At 41.2% G+C, this 24,098-nt stretch overlaps 2 protein-coding genes across 5 annotated transcripts in view; both read left to right on the top strand.

Annotated features, from left to right (window-relative positions):
* Positions 1 to 2,465, top strand: part of dop1a (DOP1 leucine zipper like protein A) — a 48,582-nt gene extending 46,117 nt beyond the window's left edge. For 3 of the 4 annotated variants that reach the window (XM_036555972.1, XM_036555975.1, XM_036555971.1), the window contains one exon: positions 1,607 to 1,909. In XM_036555972.1, coding sequence (XP_036411865.1) covers positions 1,607 to 1,909 — 303 coding nt within the window. Of the gene's footprint in view, positions 1 to 1,606 lie in introns of all 4 variants that reach the window. The other variant, XM_036555973.1, reaches the window with a different exon arrangement.
* Positions 2,466 to 3,259: 794 nt separating this feature from the next.
* snap91a (synaptosome associated protein 91a) overlaps positions 3,260 to 24,098 on the top strand; it is a 71,261-nt gene continuing 50,422 nt past the window's right edge. Inside the window, exon 1 of the mRNA XM_036556234.1 lies at positions 3,260 to 3,899. Within this exon, the coding sequence (XP_036412127.1) occupies positions 3,770 to 3,899 (130 nt within the window). The 5' untranslated portion in view covers positions 3,260 to 3,769. The remainder of the gene's footprint in view (positions 3,900 to 24,098) is intronic.

Below are 24,098 nucleotides of genomic sequence, written 5' to 3'. Positions count from 1 at the left end.
ACAGATTGACTGAAATCCCTTCAGTGGGTTAATCTCCTCCTCTTCATATAGAGCTACATCAACAGGTGAGAAAGCAGGCAACAGTCACGGCAGCTAGTCAAGGTTTAATTGTTGATCTCTTTGTTATCTACACAAAGTTTATATGAGTAGTAAGTGGACAATACAGATGTTTGTTACGTGAAAAGCAACACAAACAGCTTGTTTCCAGATTAATACACACGCTGCATCGAATCTGCTGTGAAGTGGGCTTTAGCGTCTGAAACAGAACGTACAGGAGACAACAAAGAATTTTCATTTTAGAGGTCTGTGCAGGACCAGTGTTAGCCTGCCGGCTCCCGCAAGATTTCGTCCCACTTCCAGAAAAATCTGCAGTGTTTTGTCCCACTCCCGCCTGCGGACCTGTAACACTTGTTTCCACCTGCGTTAGTCACGACTGAAAATGGTCTGTTTTTTCTCCTGTACTCACCTTTATTAACAGCACCTTCCGCAGATTTGGCCTTCGGACTGTCTAAGGGCTCTGCTGTTTCTGGAGCCTACAAGAAAACGTTTTGTGATTAGTTCTAACCAATTTAGAACTTCTGTTTAGAATGAGATTATTATTATTACTCATTATTTTACTGTTATATACTGTGTATCTATGCCAGTTATTTAAGTGATTTTTTTTTATCCTGTTATATAGGCTATTCATTCATTTTTGGGATTTCTGTACACATATGTGTTGCCCCACTCCTGCCCTCACTGTGCTGGTTAACAGCCCTCTCCCCCATGTGATACTGAAAATTAGCCCCGTGCCACTACATATTGCAGATACAGACCTCTATTCAATTGCATTGTAGAGAATGGGTAGAAAAAGCTAAATTGTGGCTGTGATAAAAGGATGATTTATACATGTCACACCTTTAATTTTGTCCTAGCTCTAAGTATTGTTTGGGTTTGTCCCACTACCAGTGCTAGCAGTCAGTGTTTGCCTGATGCGCAGCTCTGCAGCTTCACACAACGTGTAGTTGAGATTTTGGAGGCGTGCACGTTATGACATCTGCAAGGTTCACAAGGTTTTCCAATTCTAGAGCCCCAACACATCTGTTTAGACTCAAGAATCATTCTTGATCATAATGTTAATTATATGACTGTGTTAAAGAAGTAAAACACAAAACTACAGTTCAGGGAAAGAAACACAGAGCTAAAATTGCATTAATTCATTCATTGATTTATTCTTCATTCATTCATTCTTTATTTACCCAGGAAGTCCTCACTGAGAGAAAAATAAATAAATAAATAAAATAAACAAACAAACAAAAAAGAAAAAATCCACACATACAAATGCCCTGCAAACAAGTATCTTTGAGATATCTTGGCAAGTGAAAGCATCTTAAGTGTAGGGAATACTTCTAGTTTTGATATTGCTGTAAATATTGCCTAATGTAATCATTTTGAGTATATTTATACTTAATGTAGGTCATTTTATTAGGTTAAATGATCTTACTGATTATTTAATATTTTACTGGCCGTTATTTCACATTGTTCAGGCAAGCAGAATGATCTGCTGGTACAGTACGGTCGTTTTACTTGATAAGATCACTTCATACAACTACAAATGTCCCTACAGAAAAACCCGGAGGAGGACTGTTCTGGCCGCCCGCTGATATGGGAGCCAGGTCGGCTGACCCTAACGCTGTACGGCATCCGCAGCATGGAGCAGCTCCTGCCCTTCTTCACGCTCCTCAGCCAGGTGTTCAGCAGCAAAGCCAGCAGCCGCTCAGGCCCCTGCCCCGTCCTCTCCCCCTCAGACACACCACACACGCCCAAACACAGCAAACCCGAGAGCCAGAAAGTGTTCTGGAGCCGCGCCAGGCAGCACATTGAGGAGATGGTGGAGAAAGATTTCCTGGAAGGACTCATCAAAACGTGACTGGGCACAGTGGACGAAAAAAAACAAAAAAACATGAACTGACCTGTGGAAAAACACTAACACCTCACCTTTTAAATAAAAAAGAAAAAAAAAAGAAGAGGGATCAAATATTAAAAAAACAGAAGTTTGTACATGGTTTTGTTTTTCTATTTATGATTACTGTATTTTTTTCAGAGGCTATACTATTTAATTTAAACTTTTATTTGTATTTAGAGGGCAGCTGTGATTGCACTCATTACTGTAAGCCTTCTGAATAATGTGAACTTTCTTTACCATTCCATGTTGTGCTGATTAGCATAAGAGACATATCATTTAAAAATTAAAGCATATTTCTGAGAGTCCTCTTGGCAAGCTTGTAGCACACCTCAGGATACCCCGATTAACCAACTGGATTTGCACTGATATTTCATTCCTGCAGTTCTGAATGGATCGCGTTTTAAATTATGGAAATCATTCTGAGAATACGAGAAGCGATGTGGCTTGCAAAGCTGTCAGAAAGAGAAAAGTGTCACTAAGAATCTACTGACCTGTTGAAATAAATCTGAGCTTTAATTAAGTGCTGTACTGTTGTGTTGTTTTCATTGTGTAGATACATGAGGAACTGCAAGTACCCTAGAAAATTCCCCAATAGCCAGTCCAATCTTAGGGTAGCAAAGATCATTTTAGCCAATCAAAGGGTAGGAAAGGTCATTTTAGCCAATCATAGGATAGCAAAGATCATTATAGCCAATCATAGGACAGCAACAATCATTATAGCCAATCATAGGACAGCAACGATCATTATAGCCAATCATAGGGTGGGAAAGATCATTTCGCCAATCCTGGGTAAGGACGTGTGCTATTAGCCAATGCTAACACTTCAGTTTAGCCTGTCTTATCCAGTCCTGGAGCAGGACAGGTGCTGCTAGCCCAGCACAAGAAGGACCATTTAACCAGCTGGATTGAAAGAAAACACCTAACTACAATAAAATGAGTGATTATAATGCGATTATCTAAGTACAAATATCTCAGGCCTTCCAGAGCAGCCAGTCCTGCCACAGGATGGACAAGACCAGCATTCCCAGCATAGAGAGGTTCATATCGGCCAGTATGAGCTCAGTAAGGGTGATTTAACCAGTCCCTACAGCAGGAAAAGCACTATTAGCCAATCAGAGCTCAGGAAGAATAAGTTCAGCCAGTCCTGGGGAAGGAGGGAGCGTTTCAGCCAATCACGTTGTGGGGCCCGCCTGAAAACGGGTAGCAAAAAAAAAAGAAAAACACAAAAACAACGCACTAAACGGGACGCGCTCGGGGCTTTTAATGACGCGGAGCGTGACGCACGCGCGCAAGAGGAGGAGCGAGAGAGAGACGCAGAGAGGAGAGAAACGCCATCCGTCCAGCATCCCTCAGGAGGAGTCTCCGCGGCTGTGGATGGGAAGGCAAAAGGAGCGTTTGTTGAGGAGGTGAGGAGGAGGAGGAGGAGGAGCAGGAAGGGAGGAAGGCAGAGAAGGAAAAGGGGCGCACGAGCGAAGCGAACGTGGTGGATGCGAGGAGGAAAAACGCGCGCGCTGTGGGAGTTACACAACCAGCGATAATAGCATCCTTTGCACGCGCCGCATCAGCACCGAGGTTTGTGGTCACCGCAGATTGGCTGGACCGGGCCGGACCGGACTGGGCTGGACCCTGCGCGCTCCATCCTTTTCTCCGTGGCAGAATTAAAGGATTACTTTGTCTTTATAACAGAAAGAGGAACCCGGACTGTCTCGGAAGCCTGAGTGTTGGTCTCCCCATCCCCCTCAGCCCCCCTCTCCAACCCCCCGGTCCTCGCAGGATAGTAGGATAAGCTCGTGCTGGTGCTCTCGGGCTCTCTAAAGGCTAAAGATGTCCGGACAAACCCTGACTGACCGCATCGCTGCGGCTCAGTACAGCCTGACCGGCTCTGAGGTGGCCAGGGCCGTGTGCAAGGCCACCACCCACGAGGTGATGGGACCGAAGAAAAAACACCTGGAATGTAAGTGTGGAGCTGCAGAGCATCAGAGCGCTCTGATGTCTCTTTGTCGGGGGTGGGTGACGTGTGTGTGTGTGTGTGTGTGTATATATATATATATATATATATATATATGTATATATGTATATATAGGTTATAGACTCGTACCCATATCAGTGCCGGCTCTGTTACAGTTTGGGGCCCTAAATGACGGGCCCCACCCCCAACCCAATAATATCCTTTTGTATGCAAGCCTAAAACAAGATCTAATAATTTTGCTATTTTTTTTTAATAAATCCAGTGTAAGAACAAATTACATTAAACACAGTACATACTCAGGGGCCCCATGGTGGCTCGGAGCCCTTAGCAACTGCTTATTCACTTATAGCAAGCAGTAAGCAAGCATATATATATATATATATATATATATATATGCAATCTCTGCTGAGAACCTGCTTGCTTACACACACATGTATGTAGGTCACTGATTTGTGCCGGGTGTGTGGTAGATGCTGGGATTCTGGGATGCTGGGATGCTGGATGAGGTGGGGGGGGCGGGTGTGTGGGAAGGCCTGCACGGCTGCCAGTGTTTGGGCTGGTGGCTGAGGAAGCTGGTGTGTGTAACCGAGACACATTTCACAGAGAGTGTGTGTCACTGTACACACTGAGAACAGAGCAGAGAACATGGCTGCCTTCCATAGCGTGTGTGTGTGTGTGTGTGTGTGTGTGTGTGTGTGTGTGTGTGTGTGGATCAGAGCAACTGCTGTTTGCTGGTATGACTGGAGGCTCTTTCTCAGTGCTGTTAGTGTTCGTGGACATGGCCTGGTGGACAAACGTGTTGCAGCTCTGCAGGGTGCAGTTATTTCTATAACAGATTACTCTGTTGACTGTTATTCGATTAATCAGCTAATCAGACCATTACGCTTCTTCAGTTCCTCTCCATTACCGCTGCCATCATGCACAGCGCTTATGGTATGGTGCAGCAAAACAACAGAAGCTGTATCGCCCCCTACACTTCCTCTAGTGTATTGAGATCTGTCGCTGAGACCAGGTGGATCCCATGAGCGCTGTAGAGCGCCACTTCATTGAGGCTGTTGTGGTTCAGGACACAGTATGACTTACTGTAAGCTATAAAAATGAACAGAGTGTACCCGGTAGCTGGACACTGTCTACTTATAACCACTTTAGACAACAAAGATGCTGTGCACCCCTCTTTGAGTGTATGCACTTCACACAGGCATATAAGATACAGATTACATCAGCAGTGTCTGTTGTTCCTATTTATAAATATTTCCTCAGCTGGAAAATTCAAGAATAACATCTGTACAATGTCAGAGACCCTGATACAAGTTTGAGTGGGTTGAGATGTTTCAGGCATGTATTTACAAAAAAAAAAGATTTGACCCCTGTAAAAAAAATATTGGGACACCAAACGTGTCCCAGCATGTCTCAGAATGGTGTGTCCAAAGGATGGTATGGGTCAGAATGGACAGAGTGTCCAGTAATTTCTCTTTTGATCGCCTGCCAGACTCTGCATTTTGCACGCACACACAATCAGAAACGAAGGGTTGCTATGGTTGGGTTCTCCAGCAGTTCCTTCATTAGTACCAGAGCTCAGGTCACTAGTGTTTTGTCTGGTGTCTCTGATCAGTGAGGCATGTGTGGTGTCTGTTACGTTCTCTGTTAGTATTGTATGTAGGTTATTTAATAGAAGTACAGCCCCCAAAGGCGAGTTTGATATGGTCCCCTTTATCACTGTTCCCTACACTGGAGAATCAGTAACACTGTGTAGAACAATATGGCCCTCTAATCACGGTCCCCTTCATTGGAGCTCTATATAGAACAGTATTATAGGGCTGAAAATGGCCCTCACTGATTATTCCCCACACTGAATAATCAGAATCACTATGTGTGACACTATTATAGGGTAAAATGGCCCCTAATCACTTTTTCTTAAACTGAATAATCAAGATCGCTATATAAACACTAACATAGGAAACATACAGGGCTGCTAATCTCTGTTCCCCATGTTATAAAATCATTATATAGAACACAGTTCTAAAGAACAGAAATGGTCTCTAAACACTGTTCCTATCTTTGGGTCACTGTATAGAACAGTACTGTAGGAAACGTAAATGCTCCCCTAACATCTGTTTAAAGCTTTCTAGCACTAAATAGAACTCTAGCGATTATTAAATCAATCTGTGATATTTTGACCAATATTAGATTTGTCTGACTTTGATTCTTACAAATACACAGAAAAGAAGAAAAAAAAAACAGTAGTGACATTCCAGCTTTGAACATCAGGTGATCGGTGCTGTTTCCAGATCAGTTTTAGACATGTAGGCACACAATCCAGCCAGGGTTGGAGGAGGAGATTTGGCTTTAAAGTAGTTTTAAAAAGTTGAAGAGCTACAAAAAACCCTTAATCTTTAGCTCAGCTATGACCGCTTGTCTCACATCTCCAGCAGGAAACTTTAATAATTTATTGTAAAATGTCTCTAACAAGGCTTATGTCAGCTTCTCATTCACCAGCTTATTGTTCAAATTTTCCCATTCAACTTTAAATGGTGCCTGAGGTGCCAGAATGTAACTGCTGCACCATTTAAGGTGGAACAGGAAAATTTGAACAAGAAGCCGGCGAATGAGAATCTGACTTCAGCTTCATGACTTTTTAGTGTGTCAGTTTGTCGTTGCAGATTAAACATATAAGGAAACCAGCTGGAGTGATTATAAGCACAAAAAAGTCCATTCATCACTAAATTATCGATGTTCGTCTTAAATCTCTCTCTTTGCCGTTTCGTTAGCTACTATCTAGGCGAAACTGTTGTCTGTGTTGCTATGGTGACCAGCAGTCTGCGCTGATCTTCAGGGTTAAAGGGTGAATTAGCAGTTCTACATTAACTCCAGAGTTTAAGACCATTTATTGTTAAACTGTGTTGAACGATCAGCAGAGCTTTATTTTACTGTAAATGAGGATTATTTTATTTTTACCTACAAACCTAATTCAGCTGTGGAGCCACAGGGCAGTAAAAGAGCTGCATGTTGCCGACCCCTGAGCTAGAGCCCCACAATCACCAAACCCAGCCCTGCACCTACTTTACCTCATTTCACGATTTGCTATTCTGGATCAGATTAGTTCTTTTACTGATATCTAATATGGTTTTTATATTGGTGCCATCTCAAATGAAAGCCAGAGCTCAGCATCTTAAAAAACCTCTGTGACGAGTGGTCACTCTCCGGGCCTGTGCCTACAGGTTAATGAGCCCACGTCAATAAAAGCATAGAGGAATAATAACGCTGCACTGGGCTTTGCACACAGCACTGAAACACTGTTTCTTCTCTCACTATTAGCCACAGTAAAGGGTTCGGTGCAGATATCTGGGCGTCACAGCCACAGATTCATGCACCTCATCAGTTCAGCGTTCCGCGTGTGCACAGAGACGGGTTTAATTACGCCCACCCCAACCCCACTGCTGACCCACTGTGTTTCAGCAATCTCTCTGATGAAATGCTGACTCATCGCACCCCAACACTTTTATACAGTATGAGGGGTTTTCAGATATGTTTACTGGAGAGGCGGAAGCTGGAGGCCTGAATGAAAATGGATGTAAACCTCGAATTAAAATAAAAAAATATATATTTTCTTGGGTGGAGATTTTCGTGAGTCTGTAAAAGGTCACATTCCAGGGTTAAAGTAGCACAAATCCAATTTTGTCTGGATCTGAAAGACATAATGTGCTGATAATTACCAGCATTTTTGGTTGCAGCATTGCCAGGATTAGGGTGCCCACACACTAGACGACACAAAGATGGAGTAGCAGACGCATACACATGCAGAGCCTGTCCGTCCAGAACACGGCTGGAGGGGGGCGGAGCACAGTTCGAAATCCAGCGGCAAACAAAATATTTAGACCAGAAACAAAGAAAGACGGGCACTGAAAGAAGATGTTGCTGATGGCCATAAACAGAGCCAAGCAGAGAACAACAAAGGAAGAGAATTCATAAAGAACAGGAAAAGAGTGCACAGCGTCGCTGTCCTCCATCTTGGATTTTCATCCGTCTTCTGCCTGCACGTTTCTGTTGGTTGACATGAATCCAAGTCAGAATCCGTTGCAATGAAAGTTGAAATGGTTTGAACTTGTTTGACACTCGATGATGCGCCTTTTCACTGCATACAGACACGTTTCTCGTCCGACAGACTGACGCAGCATCCTAACTGAAATACATTGGAGGGCTGCATTTTTGATGCTGCGTCAGCCTCTAGTCTATAGGCCCCCTCAAACCTTGTGATCCTTTGATGGTTGTGCCATTGTGGAAGCATATGTGTGTTCTCCTGTTTAAAGGGCCACTTTGGAATGTGTAATTACTGCCAACAGAGATCTGTGAGAGTGAATTCCTCCCCCTCCAGCTGCTATTCACGGTCATTATTCAGCCAACCCACAGATACAAAAGAGGTTTTATTGGCCAATCACAACTGAGATATTGTTAGTCTCATTTTCAAATTTCTTTTTTTAATGGTGTTCAAATGGTGGGCAACAAAAAGGTTAATGTGTAAATTATCATTGTTTGCACAATTAATTTCTGTGGACTGACAGAACCGCTGTGAGATCTAATGACTATATTGCAGAAATCAACAGCCTCTACATTTTTATCACCATGGGAGGATTCATAGTGGTTGTTTGGCATATTGGAGGAATATATGTGCAAAACAGTAAACAGATGAAGGATACAGAACTACTTATTCTGTTAAACGTGCTGCTGAGGGATGCACTGCCAAATACTGCATAACACAACACAGCATATTAAATTCTAGTTTTAGGGTGGTATGCCCCTTTGGCTTTAACATGGCCCAACACAAGCTGAGCTGGTGAGTCTGAACACAAAACGGTGTGATGGTTAAAACTAATCCAGTAATCAGGAGTGAAATCTTACCAAAGCAGTAATGAAGCTATGAAAGAGTGTAGCTGCTGTGTGGGAGGTGAGAACACTGTACACAACCTCTCTCTCTCTCTCTCTCTCTCTCTCTCTCTCTCTCTTTGTCTCTCTCTCTCTCTCTCTCTTTCTGTCTCTCTTTCTCTCTCTCTCTCTCCCTCTCTCTTTCTGTCTCTCTCTCTCTCTCTCTCTCTCTCTCTCTCTGTCTCTCTCTCTCTCGCTCTTTTCTGTTTTTATCTCTATTTCTGTCTCACTTTTCCTCTCTCGTACCCTGTACGTACGGTCACTGGCCGTTTCATCAGAAATACCTACCCTACATGCTCCATGTAGGTGTCCTCCAGATACTGTTTTTGTGTTGGACCTCTCAGCGCTGCAGGGACGCTGATGCGATAATGAGATGGTTGTCTGTGGCTCTGGAGTCAGAGTGTCGTTAAGAGCAATGCTGCTGTTTTAAACACGTCACTGTCCCTGTCCGGTGTGGTCAGACAGGATACCAACACAGGCTGTGCATTAACAGATGGGATACAGTCTATGGAATGTTTTATAAACACTGTTTTATCTTTACTGTTATCTGTAGAGCAGCAGACGGTCTGCTGGAGCGCTCTGGTTATGTATCATCTCCTAGTTCATACAGTGAGTTTATACAGTGAGTGTCCTGTTAGCTGCCTTACTGCCTTCATGATTGCAGTCTTTAAACTGAGCGTTATGATTCATCTGCTGCGGAAGGACGTTTGCCAGCCCGTTGTCATTGAGACAGGGCAGCATGAGGCACTTTAAAGCTGAGATGTTTCTCTTCCTGTGTCAGAGCGAAGGAGCCATGCACCATTAGCATCTCGAGCAGAACAGCATGAAGAGAACTGAACTCTCAGCTGGTCTCTAATGGACGCACGCTGACCGTCATACTCCAGCAAACAACAACAAGCCCTGGTGTGCCACGGTCCTTTAGGGTCATTTACACCCCTGGGCAGAAAAATGGGCTGAGCCTAAAGTATAATGGTTGTTACTGATACTTCTGGCTGGACAGAGTCCAGATTTAAACCCTTTAGTGAACATTTGGTCTCACATTAAACTCAAACCAGCTCTGCAGTGTTTTTCAGCTGTCTGAAGCCGTCAGTGCTGAGTGGATCAATACTGACTCTTCTTTCTGTAAAAGACTGTCTGAACATTCACACACTGAACTCTAACTGTAAATCGAAGTGAAAAACTCTCATATTAAGTTAATTTATGTATTTGTTTGATGATTTGCTGTTAAGACCATTAAAATCTTCAGGACTCTGCTAAGGAGTGTAGATGTCTCTCAGATGTTCTCATCCATTCATGCTTCTTTCTTTTGGCCTCTCACTTCTTTTCCAGAACACTCTGACACATTTGGAATACCATGAAAAGATGTCTGACGGCGTTAGCGTTGTGTGGTGATCTGGCACTAAAAGATTATCGTGGTACCAAAGATTGAGAGTAAAACATAAGATACCATCATTCTGTAAATCGTGGTTCTTGATAAAAATGCATTTTATGTATTGAATTCATCAAAATAAACACTGCACATTTACATAGAGGGCTGTGGAAGTGTGGATCTAGATCAGTGGAGCTGGATGGATGTGGAGGATGTCTGTAAAGGGAGATGATGTGGTAAATACTACTGCATGCAACTTGCTGACTGGCAGGACTGTAGAAGTGATGCAGGGAACGTAACTGTTATTTTATGATATTGTGAAAGGCCAAAATGGCACAGTGCTAGCATACATGCTAATAGTGTTAGCGTTAGCGGCATATCTGGTTAACACTACTTTAACCAGCCCTTTACAAACTGATAATTCATGCCACCCAGTTCATAAGCTGGGTGATGTGGTACAGCACGGTGTGGTTATTGAAACAGGCTTAACATTGTCACAATAGAGGAACCATTTTTGGTGCTATATAGAACCGTCCGTAACACATTCTCCATCAATCTGAAGAACGCTTTAACGATGCAAAGAGTGTTCATGGTTGTATATAGAACCATTTTCTTTACTAAAGAACCCTTGTAGAACCCTCACTTTTAAGAGTGTGTGGTATAAAACTGTATTTGTGTGAGGTAGGATTAACTTTCTGGCAGGCCAAATCAAACATCTTCATACACTGCAAAAATAGTATCTTTTCAAGTGAAAAGATCTTAAATCTACTCTACACATCTAACGTTTCTAATTTTGAGATAGTTCTGCACTGATTAGAAGATTATTTAACTTATTTGTAGACATTTTTTACTTGTTTAAGGTGATTTTATTTAGTAAAATGATCTCACTATACTGGCGTATAATTTAGCTGGTTTCAAGCTCATGTCTTAAAACAAGCTAAATTATCTGCCAGTATAGTGAGATAATTTTAAAAAATAAAATTTCTCAAAACAAGTAAAAAATGTCCAGAAATAAGGTAAACAATGTTAAATTAAGTTTACATCAATCTCAACAGGAGAAATATTAGATTTATTGACTATATTTAAGAGAATTTTACTTGACAAGAGACCAATTTTAGCCTGAGGGTCACATTTTTTCTGCAGCTCCTGTTTGGAATGCATGGTTTTCTGTGCAGCCTGGATCGATGGAAGGATGAAGCTGAGCTTCTGCTTTCTGCACTGCTGTGATGATGCAGGTGATGAGGTGGTTCTTGTGGTCAGAAACACATCAGGACACCTTAGCGTTCACAGTGCAGATGTTATGTGGTCATATGGGTCCCTGACCACCTCCGAAGAAGAATTGAGTGACTGCACTGTAGCTCTGAGACACATCTGACCGTATTCACACTGTTCACACATGTATTTAGTGTCCACTGTGACCGAATTAGGACGCGTGTTAATGCAGGTGTGAATGTGGCCAAACTGTACTACAGGTTCCTGCTTTGTGTTAAAAGTGAAGCTGTTCATCACCCGTGGTGTTTTACTGCTCTATGATGTGGGGTTGAAGGAGATTTTTCTATGGCCTCCTCTTTTGCTAGATGGTTCATTCGTTTGTTCGTTCATTCGTTCTTTCGTTCATTCTTTCTTTCGTTCCTTCGTTCTTTCGTTCTTTCTTTCTGTCTTTCTTTCTTTCTTTCTTTCTTTCTGTAAAGCAACATTGTTGCCAAAGCAATTAATAGTAAACATTAATGGGAAAAAGAAAGACAAAAAATAGAAATAAAGCAAAATAAAATAAGTAATTACAGGATTTTTAGATTTCACAATTCAGTCTTGATCTGTCTGTTTCTTATCTCCCTGTCCCTGTCTGTCATTCTCTCTCTCTCTCTCTCTCTCTCTCTCTCTCTCTCTCTCTCTCTCTCTTTCTCTCGTTCATGCGGAATGGAAGTGCTGAATTCAGCTCTTCTCTCTGTGCTGATATTATGAGGTGGTGATGAGTCTGTTAGTCAGTGACTGAGTGGGTGAACAGCGGAGTGCGTTCAGCACCGTGGACAGGGACACACACACACACACGCACGCACACACACACGCACACACACACACGCAGCAGAGCACACACTACTGTTCTCATTCACTGGCCCCTCCTCCAAACCCCCTCTCAGAGGTCACTGCGTCCTTGGAATATTTTTTCACCTATAATATTAGTGTATATGTGTGTGTGTGTGTGTATGTGTGTGTGTGTGTATCAGTGGTCTGGTCTGAATTAAACCCATCCAGGCCTTTATCTGTGCTGGAACAAGCTGCATCTGGATCCAGCGCTTCCCAGATTAAGCGGTGAACAATACAATGGACAACAAACAGTAATAAAAACAATACAGATGCTTTTTTTATCACTTGCAAATACAAATACATCCACTACTGATGAGTGAAAGTTCATCCTTCAAAACAGCTTAAATTCCACAGATTTTTAAAAATTTCTGCACGATTCAGACGCTGAACTGCATCAGTGTGCTGTGAAATTGTTTACTGTAGAGAAATTGAACATTTACAGCAATGATAGAGACCAGAGTTAGATCTACAGTGTGGCCATTTTATTACCACCTAAAACAGACAGTGAGTCTTTATATGTAATGCTGATAGTGGTGAAATTGTGGTAATTCTGAAAAAACAAGTTGTCTTTGGATATTATTTTGCCGTGCATCTCCCCGCGTGTTCCTCTCCACCATGAGAGAATTTTAAAAATGACAACAAACCGAATGTTTCAGGCATCAGGGAGTGAATTCATAACCATTTCATGCAGTAGCTTTCAGAGGCATTAAACACGTTGGATGTCTGGTTCCTATCACCACCACTGTGAAGAACCTTTCACATCAGCCCACTCTGCATGGCTTTGTTAACATCTTGATGATTGAATAATGCAGTAACCCTGAGTAAAACAGCTGGGTTGTGATCCTGATGTACAGCTAGGCCACTTTAGCTGGAACGCTCTTCACAAAGTCCATGAAGCCAGTGTGTTTGGAGCTCCACGTCTGAGAGAACGTTATTGTTTCTTAAGAACCTGTTTAGTAGAGCTGCATGTGCAGTGAAGCTCTTTAATGCTGTGCAGTGTTTTATGCTGTCCGTAACCCGCCCCGCCCCCCGCCCGCCCAAGCTTGACTGCAAAGCACTGATAAAGCATCAAAACGGCACATGCAAATTTAAGTCTGTTCACTGTGGAGGACGTTAACTCATTCTCACTTAGAAAATCAACAATACTAATCATTTGACTGAGGCTGTTCAAATGTGTGTGTATAACTGTGACTTCTATTTTTGAGTGACCGATTTTTTGCCTGTTTTGACGTAAATTTGTTAAGCTCTGCTTGGTTTGTGGTTACAGACAGATTTTGAAGAGCTGCTCTACACAGTAGATGTGGGTTATGCAATACACACACACACACACACACACACACACACACACACTGAATGAGACGGATGTGCTTTTGTATCCATTCATTTCACAGATGTCCAAAGTGCTTCTTCAGCTTTATTAGGCAACACACACACACACACACACACACACACACACACAAACACACCCACACACACACACAGTGACATCAATAATGTAGGCGGGGGTTGTGTTTCCTGTGTAATCAGCTGGGCTCCCAGGGGCTCTAATCTCCAGAGGGAGAGTAAGGCACACCCAGCAGACTGTGATACAGCCCTACATATATATATATATATATATATATATATATATAAGAAATGCTTATTAAAATAGAAAGCAGTGTTTAGTAAAATTATGTTTTACTTTATAAACTTCAAATTATTTGTAAATATGTGCCCATTTCTAATTTGATGCCTGCAGCATGACTCAAAAAAATTGGGACATGAGCGTGTTCATTACTATGCTATATCACCTTTCCTTTTAACAACAGTTAGTAATCATTTAGAGACTGATCCTGTTCTGAAAGTGGAAATTTATTCCAGACGTCTGTTATGCTAGTCCTCAGCTGGGGAACCGTACGGGTCATTTATGATTGTATTCACACACGTTCTCAGTGGGAGACAGTTCTGGACTGCAAGACGGTCAGTGTACCACTCACACTCTCTGATTACACAGCCATGTTTCTTGGTGTGTCATGCTGAAATAATCGTGGGCTTTCCTGAAAAAGACGGCATGTTTCTGTTAAAATACAGGTCAAAGTAGATTTATAAATCACTGCTCTATCATATGTTTTATTTGCGGTTCACATACGGTCCCAAAGTACTTTTACGTAATACAGCATGTTTCAGACGGCCTCTCTGCTTCTAAGTGTTCTTTCATGCTGATTGATTTAACCTGCTAGCACTTCTGCTACAACCTAAAAACATGAGCGCATGGCTGTTTACTGAAATACAGTAACTGTTCATTTGGAGAAACATGAACGTATAGAGGTTTATGACGCTGACGCTGACGTGTGATTACTGTTTAATGCAGGGTCGGTGTTTCCCAGATGTCATGTGCCGGTTATTTGACTCTTTGTTGATGGCGTCCAGTTACAGCTCCAGACGAGAGTAAGAGTGAGGTGGGAACTTCCTGTTTACAGAGTTTAGATGCTTTTGAATTTTTAATTTTGGGTGTGTCTGGATGAGCTCCCTATTTCAGCTGTTAGGATACTGACCAGAGAATTATTGATAGAGGCTGAGTGTCAAAAAGCATTGTAACGTGGACATTTCATTCACTCAGCAAATGAAACAAGGCCTTAACCTGATAAACTGCAGGATTAATATTCAGTTATTAATACTGAGACACGTTATTTAGTAACTATTATGAATCATTCAGTAACTATTATGATTTAGTCAGTATTATTTAGTAACTGCTGTGAATCTTTTGGTAACCACTGTGTATAATTCAGGAACTACTACTGATTATTTTGGTAACTACTATAAATTTGCAGTCACTATTATGGATTATCCAGTGTGCACTACAGATTATCCTGTGGCTGCTGTGAATTTTTGGTTACTGCTATGAATTTTTGCTAATTCCCATGAATAATTTTGCAACAACTATGAATTAACCCTGTGGGCTCTGAGGGCATTTTATTGATTTTGGCATATATTTTCAAATGCACCTTTAAAGGCTCCTACATACTACCTGATACCCACATATTATATGTCAAAGCGTTCAGAACAATCTCAGCTCTCTCTGTAATGACCTGGAGCTCTGTGTTCAGAGATAATTCAGCCCTAAACCTGAAAAAATTAAATCTGATTTCAGAAATTCTTCATATCTCTTGTGAAAACAGCTTCACTCATGTAGACGGATTGTTTTGGTGTTTGAAATGTGTTTACCAAAGTCTCAGGATCACAAAAGTAGTAGTATGTAAATGTTCTCCTCATCACTGCTTTCCAGAACCGCTGCAGAAACAGACCACCGGGGCTTTCGTCAACCCCAGAGGGTTAATCAGTAGCTACTATAAAATATTGGTATCTACCATGAATATTAGGTAACTCTGCATTATTCAGTTACTACTATGACTTCAGAAACTAATATAAAAATATAAATGATGTAGTTACGAGAGTGAACAGTTGAAATGGTTTAACATGCTAAAGCTGACGAAGAAAATATTTCCATTAAGGCATTTTGAAAGCTACCTGTCCCCAAACTTTTTTCAGAATTGAAAGTTAAACCTGATCTCAACGTTATTTATAGTCACTGCTGTAGATCTGCATCGTTTGACCTGAAGATGACCAGTTGTTTATAATCACACTGCCGCTGTTTGTGCCTCAGTGAGGACACTCTGGTTCTCCTGCAGTTTCTGTGTGAGCGGCTTAATTACACGTTTTCCTCGACCGAACACTTAAAAATGGGGACCTGCTCTCAAGAGGAAGTGCTTTGGTTGCCGTGGAAACGTGTCTGTTTTACACTCGGCGCAGACAGAAAAAGAAGAGTGTTCTTTGTCTTTCAGGCTCTGCAGCAGTGAGACGCTCAGGCAGGACCTTCAGTTCTCTGCAGATGCCAGGGCTTCATTTACATACATCAGTGTTATAGTAGCAGTCAAAAGTTTGGCCACACCTACTCATAGAAGCTTCCTTATTTTCCCTGTTTTCCACATTTTAGAATAGTAATGAAGAAACAGTGAAAAAACATGTTGGCAGAGAAACTACTTGTTTTAGGGGCATTGATTTTATTTATTTATTTATTTATTTATTTATTTATTTATTTATTTATTTTTAATACTTAAAATTTATTTCGGAAACATTCATAACAAGTGTCAACTTCACTGTTTATATTAGTCTACTTTGAAACAAATTTTAAACATTTAACCATTAGTCAAACTATCTTGAAGATGCTGAAAAATTTATTTAATTGTACACGTTTAATCAATTTTGACTGCTACTGTATGTTATCATCAATATTTAGGATAACAACATTGTTGTGAGGCAGTCATATATAATGATATTACCCAGCACAACTATGAAACTATGAAATTTGCCTTACAAGTGTAAGTAAATGGAATCAATCAGTTGAGACATATAAATACAGTTAACCCCTTAAATGGCCAGGACACACCGGTGGGCCCAAAGTTTTGTTGCACACTTGTATAACCAAAGAACAGCTCAGACAGTTTGCATTGAAGCCCCTGTAGTTTCTGAATAATCAGGCTTAGTATGAAACAGACCCAGGATTTTAAGGGGTTAATTCAATACAGTTCTACAGTTAAAAGCATATAATCGTCTGAAAAATGTCTTTGTGCTGTAACATCAACATCACCCTTCACTGGAACTGAGAGCCCAAACCCTGAGAAACAGCCCCGCCCATCATCCCTCCTCCACCACACTTTACTGTAGGCTCTGCATTCCGGTAGGTAACGTTCTCCTGGCATCCACCAAACCCAGATTCATCATCAGACTCTCAGATGCCAGATGTAAGTGTGATTCATCACTCCAGAGAACACGTTTCCAGTCCAGTGGCCGACGCTTGGCATTGCACTGGGACGTTGGGCTTGTGTGCAGCTGCTCAGCTATGAAAACCCCTTTAATGAAGCTCCTAATGTGCAGGTCTTGTTCTAATGCTTCAGCACTCGGTGGTCCACTCTACATGAGTTTGTGTGGTCCACTGCTACATGGCGATGTTGTTGCTCCTAGATGTTTCCATTTCACAATAAAAGTACAGCTGACCGGGCAGAAATTTCACCAATTAACCTGTGGTGAAGGCAGCGTTTTGTGACCTGTGGTGAAGGCGGCATCTTCTTAATTAGGAATATTTATATACAACATATAAGCACTACATGTAGATACTTGCATGTATATATAATGATATAAAGCACATGGGACATGTTGTTATTGCATACATGTATGTGTATATATATATATATATATATATATATATATATATATATACATCTGTGCTGTGTTTGTCAGTCCAATTCCTGAGCCGCTGGTTGTGACGTGGTTGTTAGTGATGGTGATAATCCTGTGGAATCAGGATCATGTGATCGTGTTCCGTCGGGCTGATTACATTCTGTTTGTGCTGTATTTGCAGAAATAGCAGCTCGATCTGATGTGACACGCGACCCTGTAGCTGCTGGCTTTGTGTGTGCATTCGAGCATGTGGATTTATATGTCTATGTGTGTGTGTGTGTGTTATGTGTGTGTGTGTTATGTGTGTGTATGTTATGTGTGTGTGTGTGTTATGTGTATGTGTGTGTGTGTTATGTGTGTGTATGTTATGTGTGTGTGTGTGTTATGTGTATGTGTGTGTGTGTTATGTGTGTGTATGTTATGTGTGTGTATGTGTGTGTATGTGTGTGTGTGTGTGTGTTATGTGTATGTGTGTGTGTGTGTTATGTGTGTGTATGTGTGTGTTATGTGTGTGTATGTGTGTTTGTTTTATGTGTGTGTTTGTGTTTTCATACATTCTCAAGACAAAAACAGTCCTGACTTTATAAAGTGCTCTTTTATGAAAGCTTCATATTTTTAAAAATGAAATGGGTAAAACTATTCCTTTTTTACCTGTGATAAGCTGACTTTAGGTAATTATGACAATAAAAATAATAATGTTCCTGTCCTGAAATGCTTAGCAGATAACGTCTGAAGATATATCTAACAAACATGGAACGTATTATTATTACACTATGTATAGGTTCTTACTTAAATATAATAGATATCATTATCATTTAACATAGTTATTAAATATTGTTACTTACATCTTAATAATACATATGATACATATTATTACGTATATTTACTTGGTGGAATTCCAGTATTATTTATAGTTATCTTCCAGGACCTGGTTTGGAAAATCCGGTGCTGGTGATAGAATTTAACCCATCCATGTGATGGATATCGTACCAGCTTACAAGCACAAACACTCACTGGCCAGATAATATACACACACACATATATATATATATATATATATATATATATATATATATATATATATATATATATATATATATTCATGGGACATTTTGTTATTATATGTTGGCGTGGGGAAATATGTATGATGCCATGTCTTGACATTGCATAACGAATGCGTGCATGTATGCAAGAGGAGTTTGTGATGTCACAGTTATTATGCTGTTCCAGTGCTGTGTGACGCCTCAGGTGGGGCTTTAAATAAACCACAGAGTCTCATTGTGTGTGTGTGTGTGTGTGTGTGTGTGTGTGTGTGTGTGATTGCTGATACAAGCATATGTGTATGCTGAGATTTTGTTCATGGTGAATGACTCTCTCCCTCTCTCTCGCTCTCTCTCTCTCTCTCTCTCCCAGTCTCTCTCGCCCTCTCTCTCTCTCTCTCTCTCTCTCTCTCTATCTCTCTCTCTCTCTCTCTCTCTGTGTTATTTTAGGTAGTCCAGAGCTTTTCTTCCAGCACAGCTGCTCTTGCTGATGCTGCTCCAACCCTTACAATGTCTGCAATTACTACCAGTGTGACTGCTGTGTTGGTGTGTGTGTGTGTGTGAGTGTGTGTGTGTGTGTGTGTGTGTGTGTGTGTGTGTGTGTGTGTGCTTTATGACAGCCATTAGTTTGTATCTTATTCAGGCTGTGTCAGCATAAGTGTTCCTGTTGCGTTGTGAAATGTGAGATTCGTGAGAGGCTGTATCTCTCTTTGTGTGTATGTGTGTGTGTATGTGTGTGTATGTGTGTGTGTGTGTGTGTGTGTGTGTGTAGGTGTGTGTGTGTGTGTGTGTGTGTGTGTGTGTGTAGGTGTGTGTGTGTGTGTGTGTGTAGGTGTGTGTGTGTGAATTATTCAGCAGTTAGACGAATGCTGGGTTTACATGACTCAGTGCTGCAGGGCATTTCATTGAAACACACACTTTCAATTGCAGTTACAGTCACAGCAGTGTGAAATTGCACGCTACACCCTTTAAAGTTGTTCTTCAAGGGTTCTTTAGTAAAGGCAGTGGTTATATATAGAACTCTGACAACTCAAAGAACCATTAGAGTGCAGCCAATGAGTGCACACCATACATTTAGGTCAGGGGTGTCCAGTCTTATCCACAGAGGGCCGGTGTGGCTGCAGGTTTTCATTCCAAACAAGCTGAAACACGCCTGACTCCACTAGTTTAATCAGTTGGTCTTAGTCTTCAAACATTCTTCAGGTGACCTCCTGCTTTGTTGGAGTGAAAACCTGCAGCCCCACCAGCCCTTTGTGGACAAGACTGGACACCCCTGATTTAGATATAGATATAAGATAATCCACTAGCATAATGAAGAGGAACGTTAAGGCAAAACAAGGACATAAAAATATGTATAAAAGGTGATATTTAACAGATGGTTCTGTCTAATTTTCTGCTAAATATTTTATGTTTTTTTTTTTTTTCCCTGATGCTAAAAATGGGTATTGAAAAAATGCATTTAGTGGCCATTTTGACTGGAAATGAATTAAATGAAATGGTGGCCTCTGACTTGTATACAGTTCTGTATATAGAACCGTTTTTTGCTAAGAGTGTAGAACATTGATCTGAAGGTGGTAGCGGCATGGATTATTGATTAATCGAATCGATTATAATTAAGTAATAACATTTTAGAGTGCCACACTTGGTGATATTGCTAAACTGATTAAAAAGAAAGTTTATTTATATGATATACTGTATCATTATACTCCGACCAGCCTCTTCATTAAAACCACCTCATTATCCCAAACGAATTGTACCAAAATAATGTGTTTGAATCAAATCTTGGTGAAATTCTAGATTGTGTGCTTCGCTGAAGAATCGTGGTCAGATCATGTTGTCTTTGCCTCTTTAGTGAGTCGTGCAGAATTTGAATGTAAGTGTACTTTATTGTTCTGCCAAAAGCCTCAAACAAGCAGTTTTAGACTACAGCCGTGTGGGAGTGGCTGTGTGCTTTTGTCTCTCCCTCCTCTAATTCACCCGATTCATTAATCAGCTAATTATCAGCCCTCAGTGAGCTGAATCAGGTCTGCTAGAGCGAGAAAAGCATTAAACTGTGCAGTTTCTTTGGATCCATGGAGTCCAGCCCTTCTGTTAGTGCACTGAGGACGAGGATGTGTTACATCTGCATGTTTAGCACTGTATGCTAACTCTTGGCTTCTTAGCAGATTTTAGCAGTGAAATTTTGCTGAAAAATCACCTTTTCCCATTTTCCCCTTCACCCCAAACGTAACCGATCAGCCAAAATATGTTTGGTGTCTCAGGTTTGCTTTCTCAAGTTTTGCACTGGATCTAAGAGTCTAATGTAGCAAGTAATGGAAACAGGAGCGTAAGCATGTTCAAAAGGTGGGCGATATGGACGAAATGTAATATCATGATACTCCATGATCCACAATATATATGTCGCGATATATAGTTAGAAGTTGATAAATTGGAAAAGACAAAATGATGTCACATTTAAAAATATATATATCATTATTGTGATACTATCAAAAAACTATAAATACAGTGATTCATATGCAATATATTACTTACTGTGCTGCACTAAATAAAACAGGACTAATTATGCTCTCTTTATAATAAAACATGCAGTTTGATATATTTACGATATTTCCGAAACATTTGTCCATGAGCCCATAGAGTTTTTAGGGAGGGAACATAGTGATGACCCCATGGAAATCTGTGTGAACTAGTTAACTCCTTAAAATCTCAGGCTTATTATTTAGTAACTGCAGGGACTACAGTGCTAACAGGTTGAGCTATTCTTAGATTATAGAAGTGTGTGATCACACTTTGGGCCCTTGGCCATGTAAGTTGTTAACATTGTGTGAACTGCATGTCTAATTTATCAGCCATTTCCCTAAAACTGCACTGAGTTGTTGAGTAATATCAAATAGACTTACTTGTGTGGTTTCTGACACTGAATGACAAACTGTTACCTAGAATAACAGGACAAAAGTACAGACAGAATTCAGGCCTCAAGATAATTTTATAGAGAACAGTTTCAGAAACCACATAATCAGGTCTAGATTTAGACTTAACAACTTGATGTGGTTTAAGGCAAGTATGTGACTGGTCAGGCGTGGATTACACAGTGCCAACTTATACACAAAAGCTTCTATTGTTTATTAGCTACAGTAACTTCATAACTCCAGTGCAACATTAAAGAAACAAACTTCAGACACCGAACACGTCTTAGCTGACCGACTGCATTTGGAGAAACCTCTGGGAAGCTGTTTTGGGACGATGCCTGTTGTGGAAAGCAGAGCACGAATGAAACTGAACTGAATTAGCAGTGGCCGTTCTAGGAACAACTCAATAAATCAAACACGTTTAATTTCTCCTCGTCGTCTGAGTGCTGAGCTGGAAGTGGTCCCTGTTGGCCGCCTCTATCCCCCTCGTCCCCCGGGAGCCATGCTGCTTATCGGCTGCCAGCAGAACCTTCCAGAAAGTGTTTGGCACTGGCTCTTGTAGAGATGAAGGAGACAGGCGAAGGTCAGGCGGTTTACACTCCGTCTCAGTGAGCTGCAGTGAGTTTGCTATCAAAACCCCTGGAGGAGCGATGCCACTCAGTTCAGCCGCACAGATTATGTAACATGGTGTGTGTGTGTGTGTGAGTGTGTGTGTGTGTGTGTGTGTGTGTGTGTGTGTGTGTGTGTGTGTGTGCCAAGATGGCAGCTAAAACAGTAGCGGGTCAGAATGCTCCTTGTTAGAGATTAAAGGGGAATTCTACATTTTCAAATTTTCTTCGTATTTAAGTCGTTAACATCTAAACAAAGCCATTCTCAGGGCTGTGATGTGAAGTGATGCACTGTAGAGAAACTTGCCAGCTCTGATTTCTTTACCCTGGTAATGATTGGCAACCAGGGCTCACAATGTTGGTAGTGTCCAAAATAACCAGTGCACCTACACATGTCCTCTGATGAACTCAAATGAGTTAACCCTGTGATTGTTAGGTTATGTGAAGCTGAAGCTCTAAGCTGAACCTGCTTTAGATCCCAGATCACTACTACTTGTTGTCCAACAAGCATAACGTTAACATTACTACAAAAAAAAAAAAACATACCTTTATTTTTAAGCTTTTTTCTCCTCATTTTCTCCCTTGTTCAGCTCCAGATATGTACATTCTTTTTCAAAACATGATTAATCAGTTTATTTCTTTTCCCCTCATTCAAGCATTTTAGCCAGCATAGTGGTACAGCAATAACCTGGAAGTTGTTATGTGGCCCCCTGGTGGCCATGGGGCCCTAAGCAGCTTTTATGTTGCTTATTAGGTAGGGCCAGCACTCAGTGGACCTGATAAAATGGGCAGCTGGTGTAGATCAGGGGGATCTAGTCTGATCCTCAAAAGGCCGGTGTGGTTGTGGGTTTACATTAAGATTAAACAAGGAATCATGTGAGTTCCTGCTTGTTTGGAGTGAAACTCCACCCAAGCCATTTGTGGATAAGGATGGACAGTCTTGGTGTAGAGTCCAGCGCATTACTGACCGTTACAGAATAGAAAAGGTCTTTTTTTAGCTCAGGGTCAGCAGATAACCTTCACTTCGCACTGTGCCTCCTACCTTTATTGATTTAAAAAAAATAATTTCATATTTTTTTTCAATCAAGTGTTAATGGAAAATTCCACACTTTTATAAATGCCAGTCTCTCTCTCTCTCTCTCTCTCTCTCTCTCTCTCTCTGTATTTGATGTATTTACCATATAGTAATGTATTCATTAACCTATGTACACTACTTCCACAGCTTCAGCTTACGCATTAGAAGTCTTGACCCATTATATGATATGTAATAACTTTGTGAAATTGATAAATGAGGTATACAGCCTCATGTGAGATAATATGGGGGCCGTGATGATGTGGAGAACACAGGCAGAAATGTGGAGTTGAGGTGTAAACACTTGCTTTCGTACAGTATTTTTTTTTTTTTATCTAAATAAAAAAATAAATAAATTTGAGAAAAGGAGCTTGTATCATTGCTGTGACTGTGAATCTTCTGTAGTGTGTGTGTTTCTGCAGAGCTGAATATCCGCTGCTTTAATTAGCCAGCACTGCCCTAACTAATAGCCGGGCATGTGGAGGTAATTAAAGTGTGTAATGGTGGCATCCTCAGAGGGCAGATCAGACACAGCCTGACACGCTCTGACCCTCTAACACACAAACCCTGCTCATGTTTGAGCTAATAATGCTCAGACCGATAAGCCTGTCATTTAGACGGTGTGTAACGGTAACGAGCTCAGACAGTGTGTGTGTAACGGTAATGAGCTCAGATGGTGTGTGTAACGGTAACGAGCTCAGACGGTAACGAGCTCAGGCTGTGTGTGTAACGGTAACTGGAGACTTGCTGTCTTCTAAACGAGGTCTCTTCTCCTCACTGGATGATGTGCCATGTTAGTTTGTCAGAGAAATGTATTTTCTCCGTTTCTCACCCAGCTAAGATCAGCGACAGTAGCCTAGTTAGCAAAAAAGCCGTGCCAGCTGAGCTGTCTCTGCCCTCAGACACGTCCTTAACAACACGTCCTTTGCAACGTGCTTATGTCAAAGTCTGAGTGTAATATATA

This window comes from Colossoma macropomum, unplaced genomic scaffold (assembly GCF_904425465.1).
Source record: "Colossoma macropomum unplaced genomic scaffold, Colossoma_macropomum, whole genome shotgun sequence".
Taxonomy (NCBI): Eukaryota; Metazoa; Chordata; class Actinopteri; order Characiformes; family Serrasalmidae; genus Colossoma; species Colossoma macropomum.
Note: the sequence above shows the minus strand (reverse complement) of the source record. Positions and strands in the feature narration are given on the sequence as shown.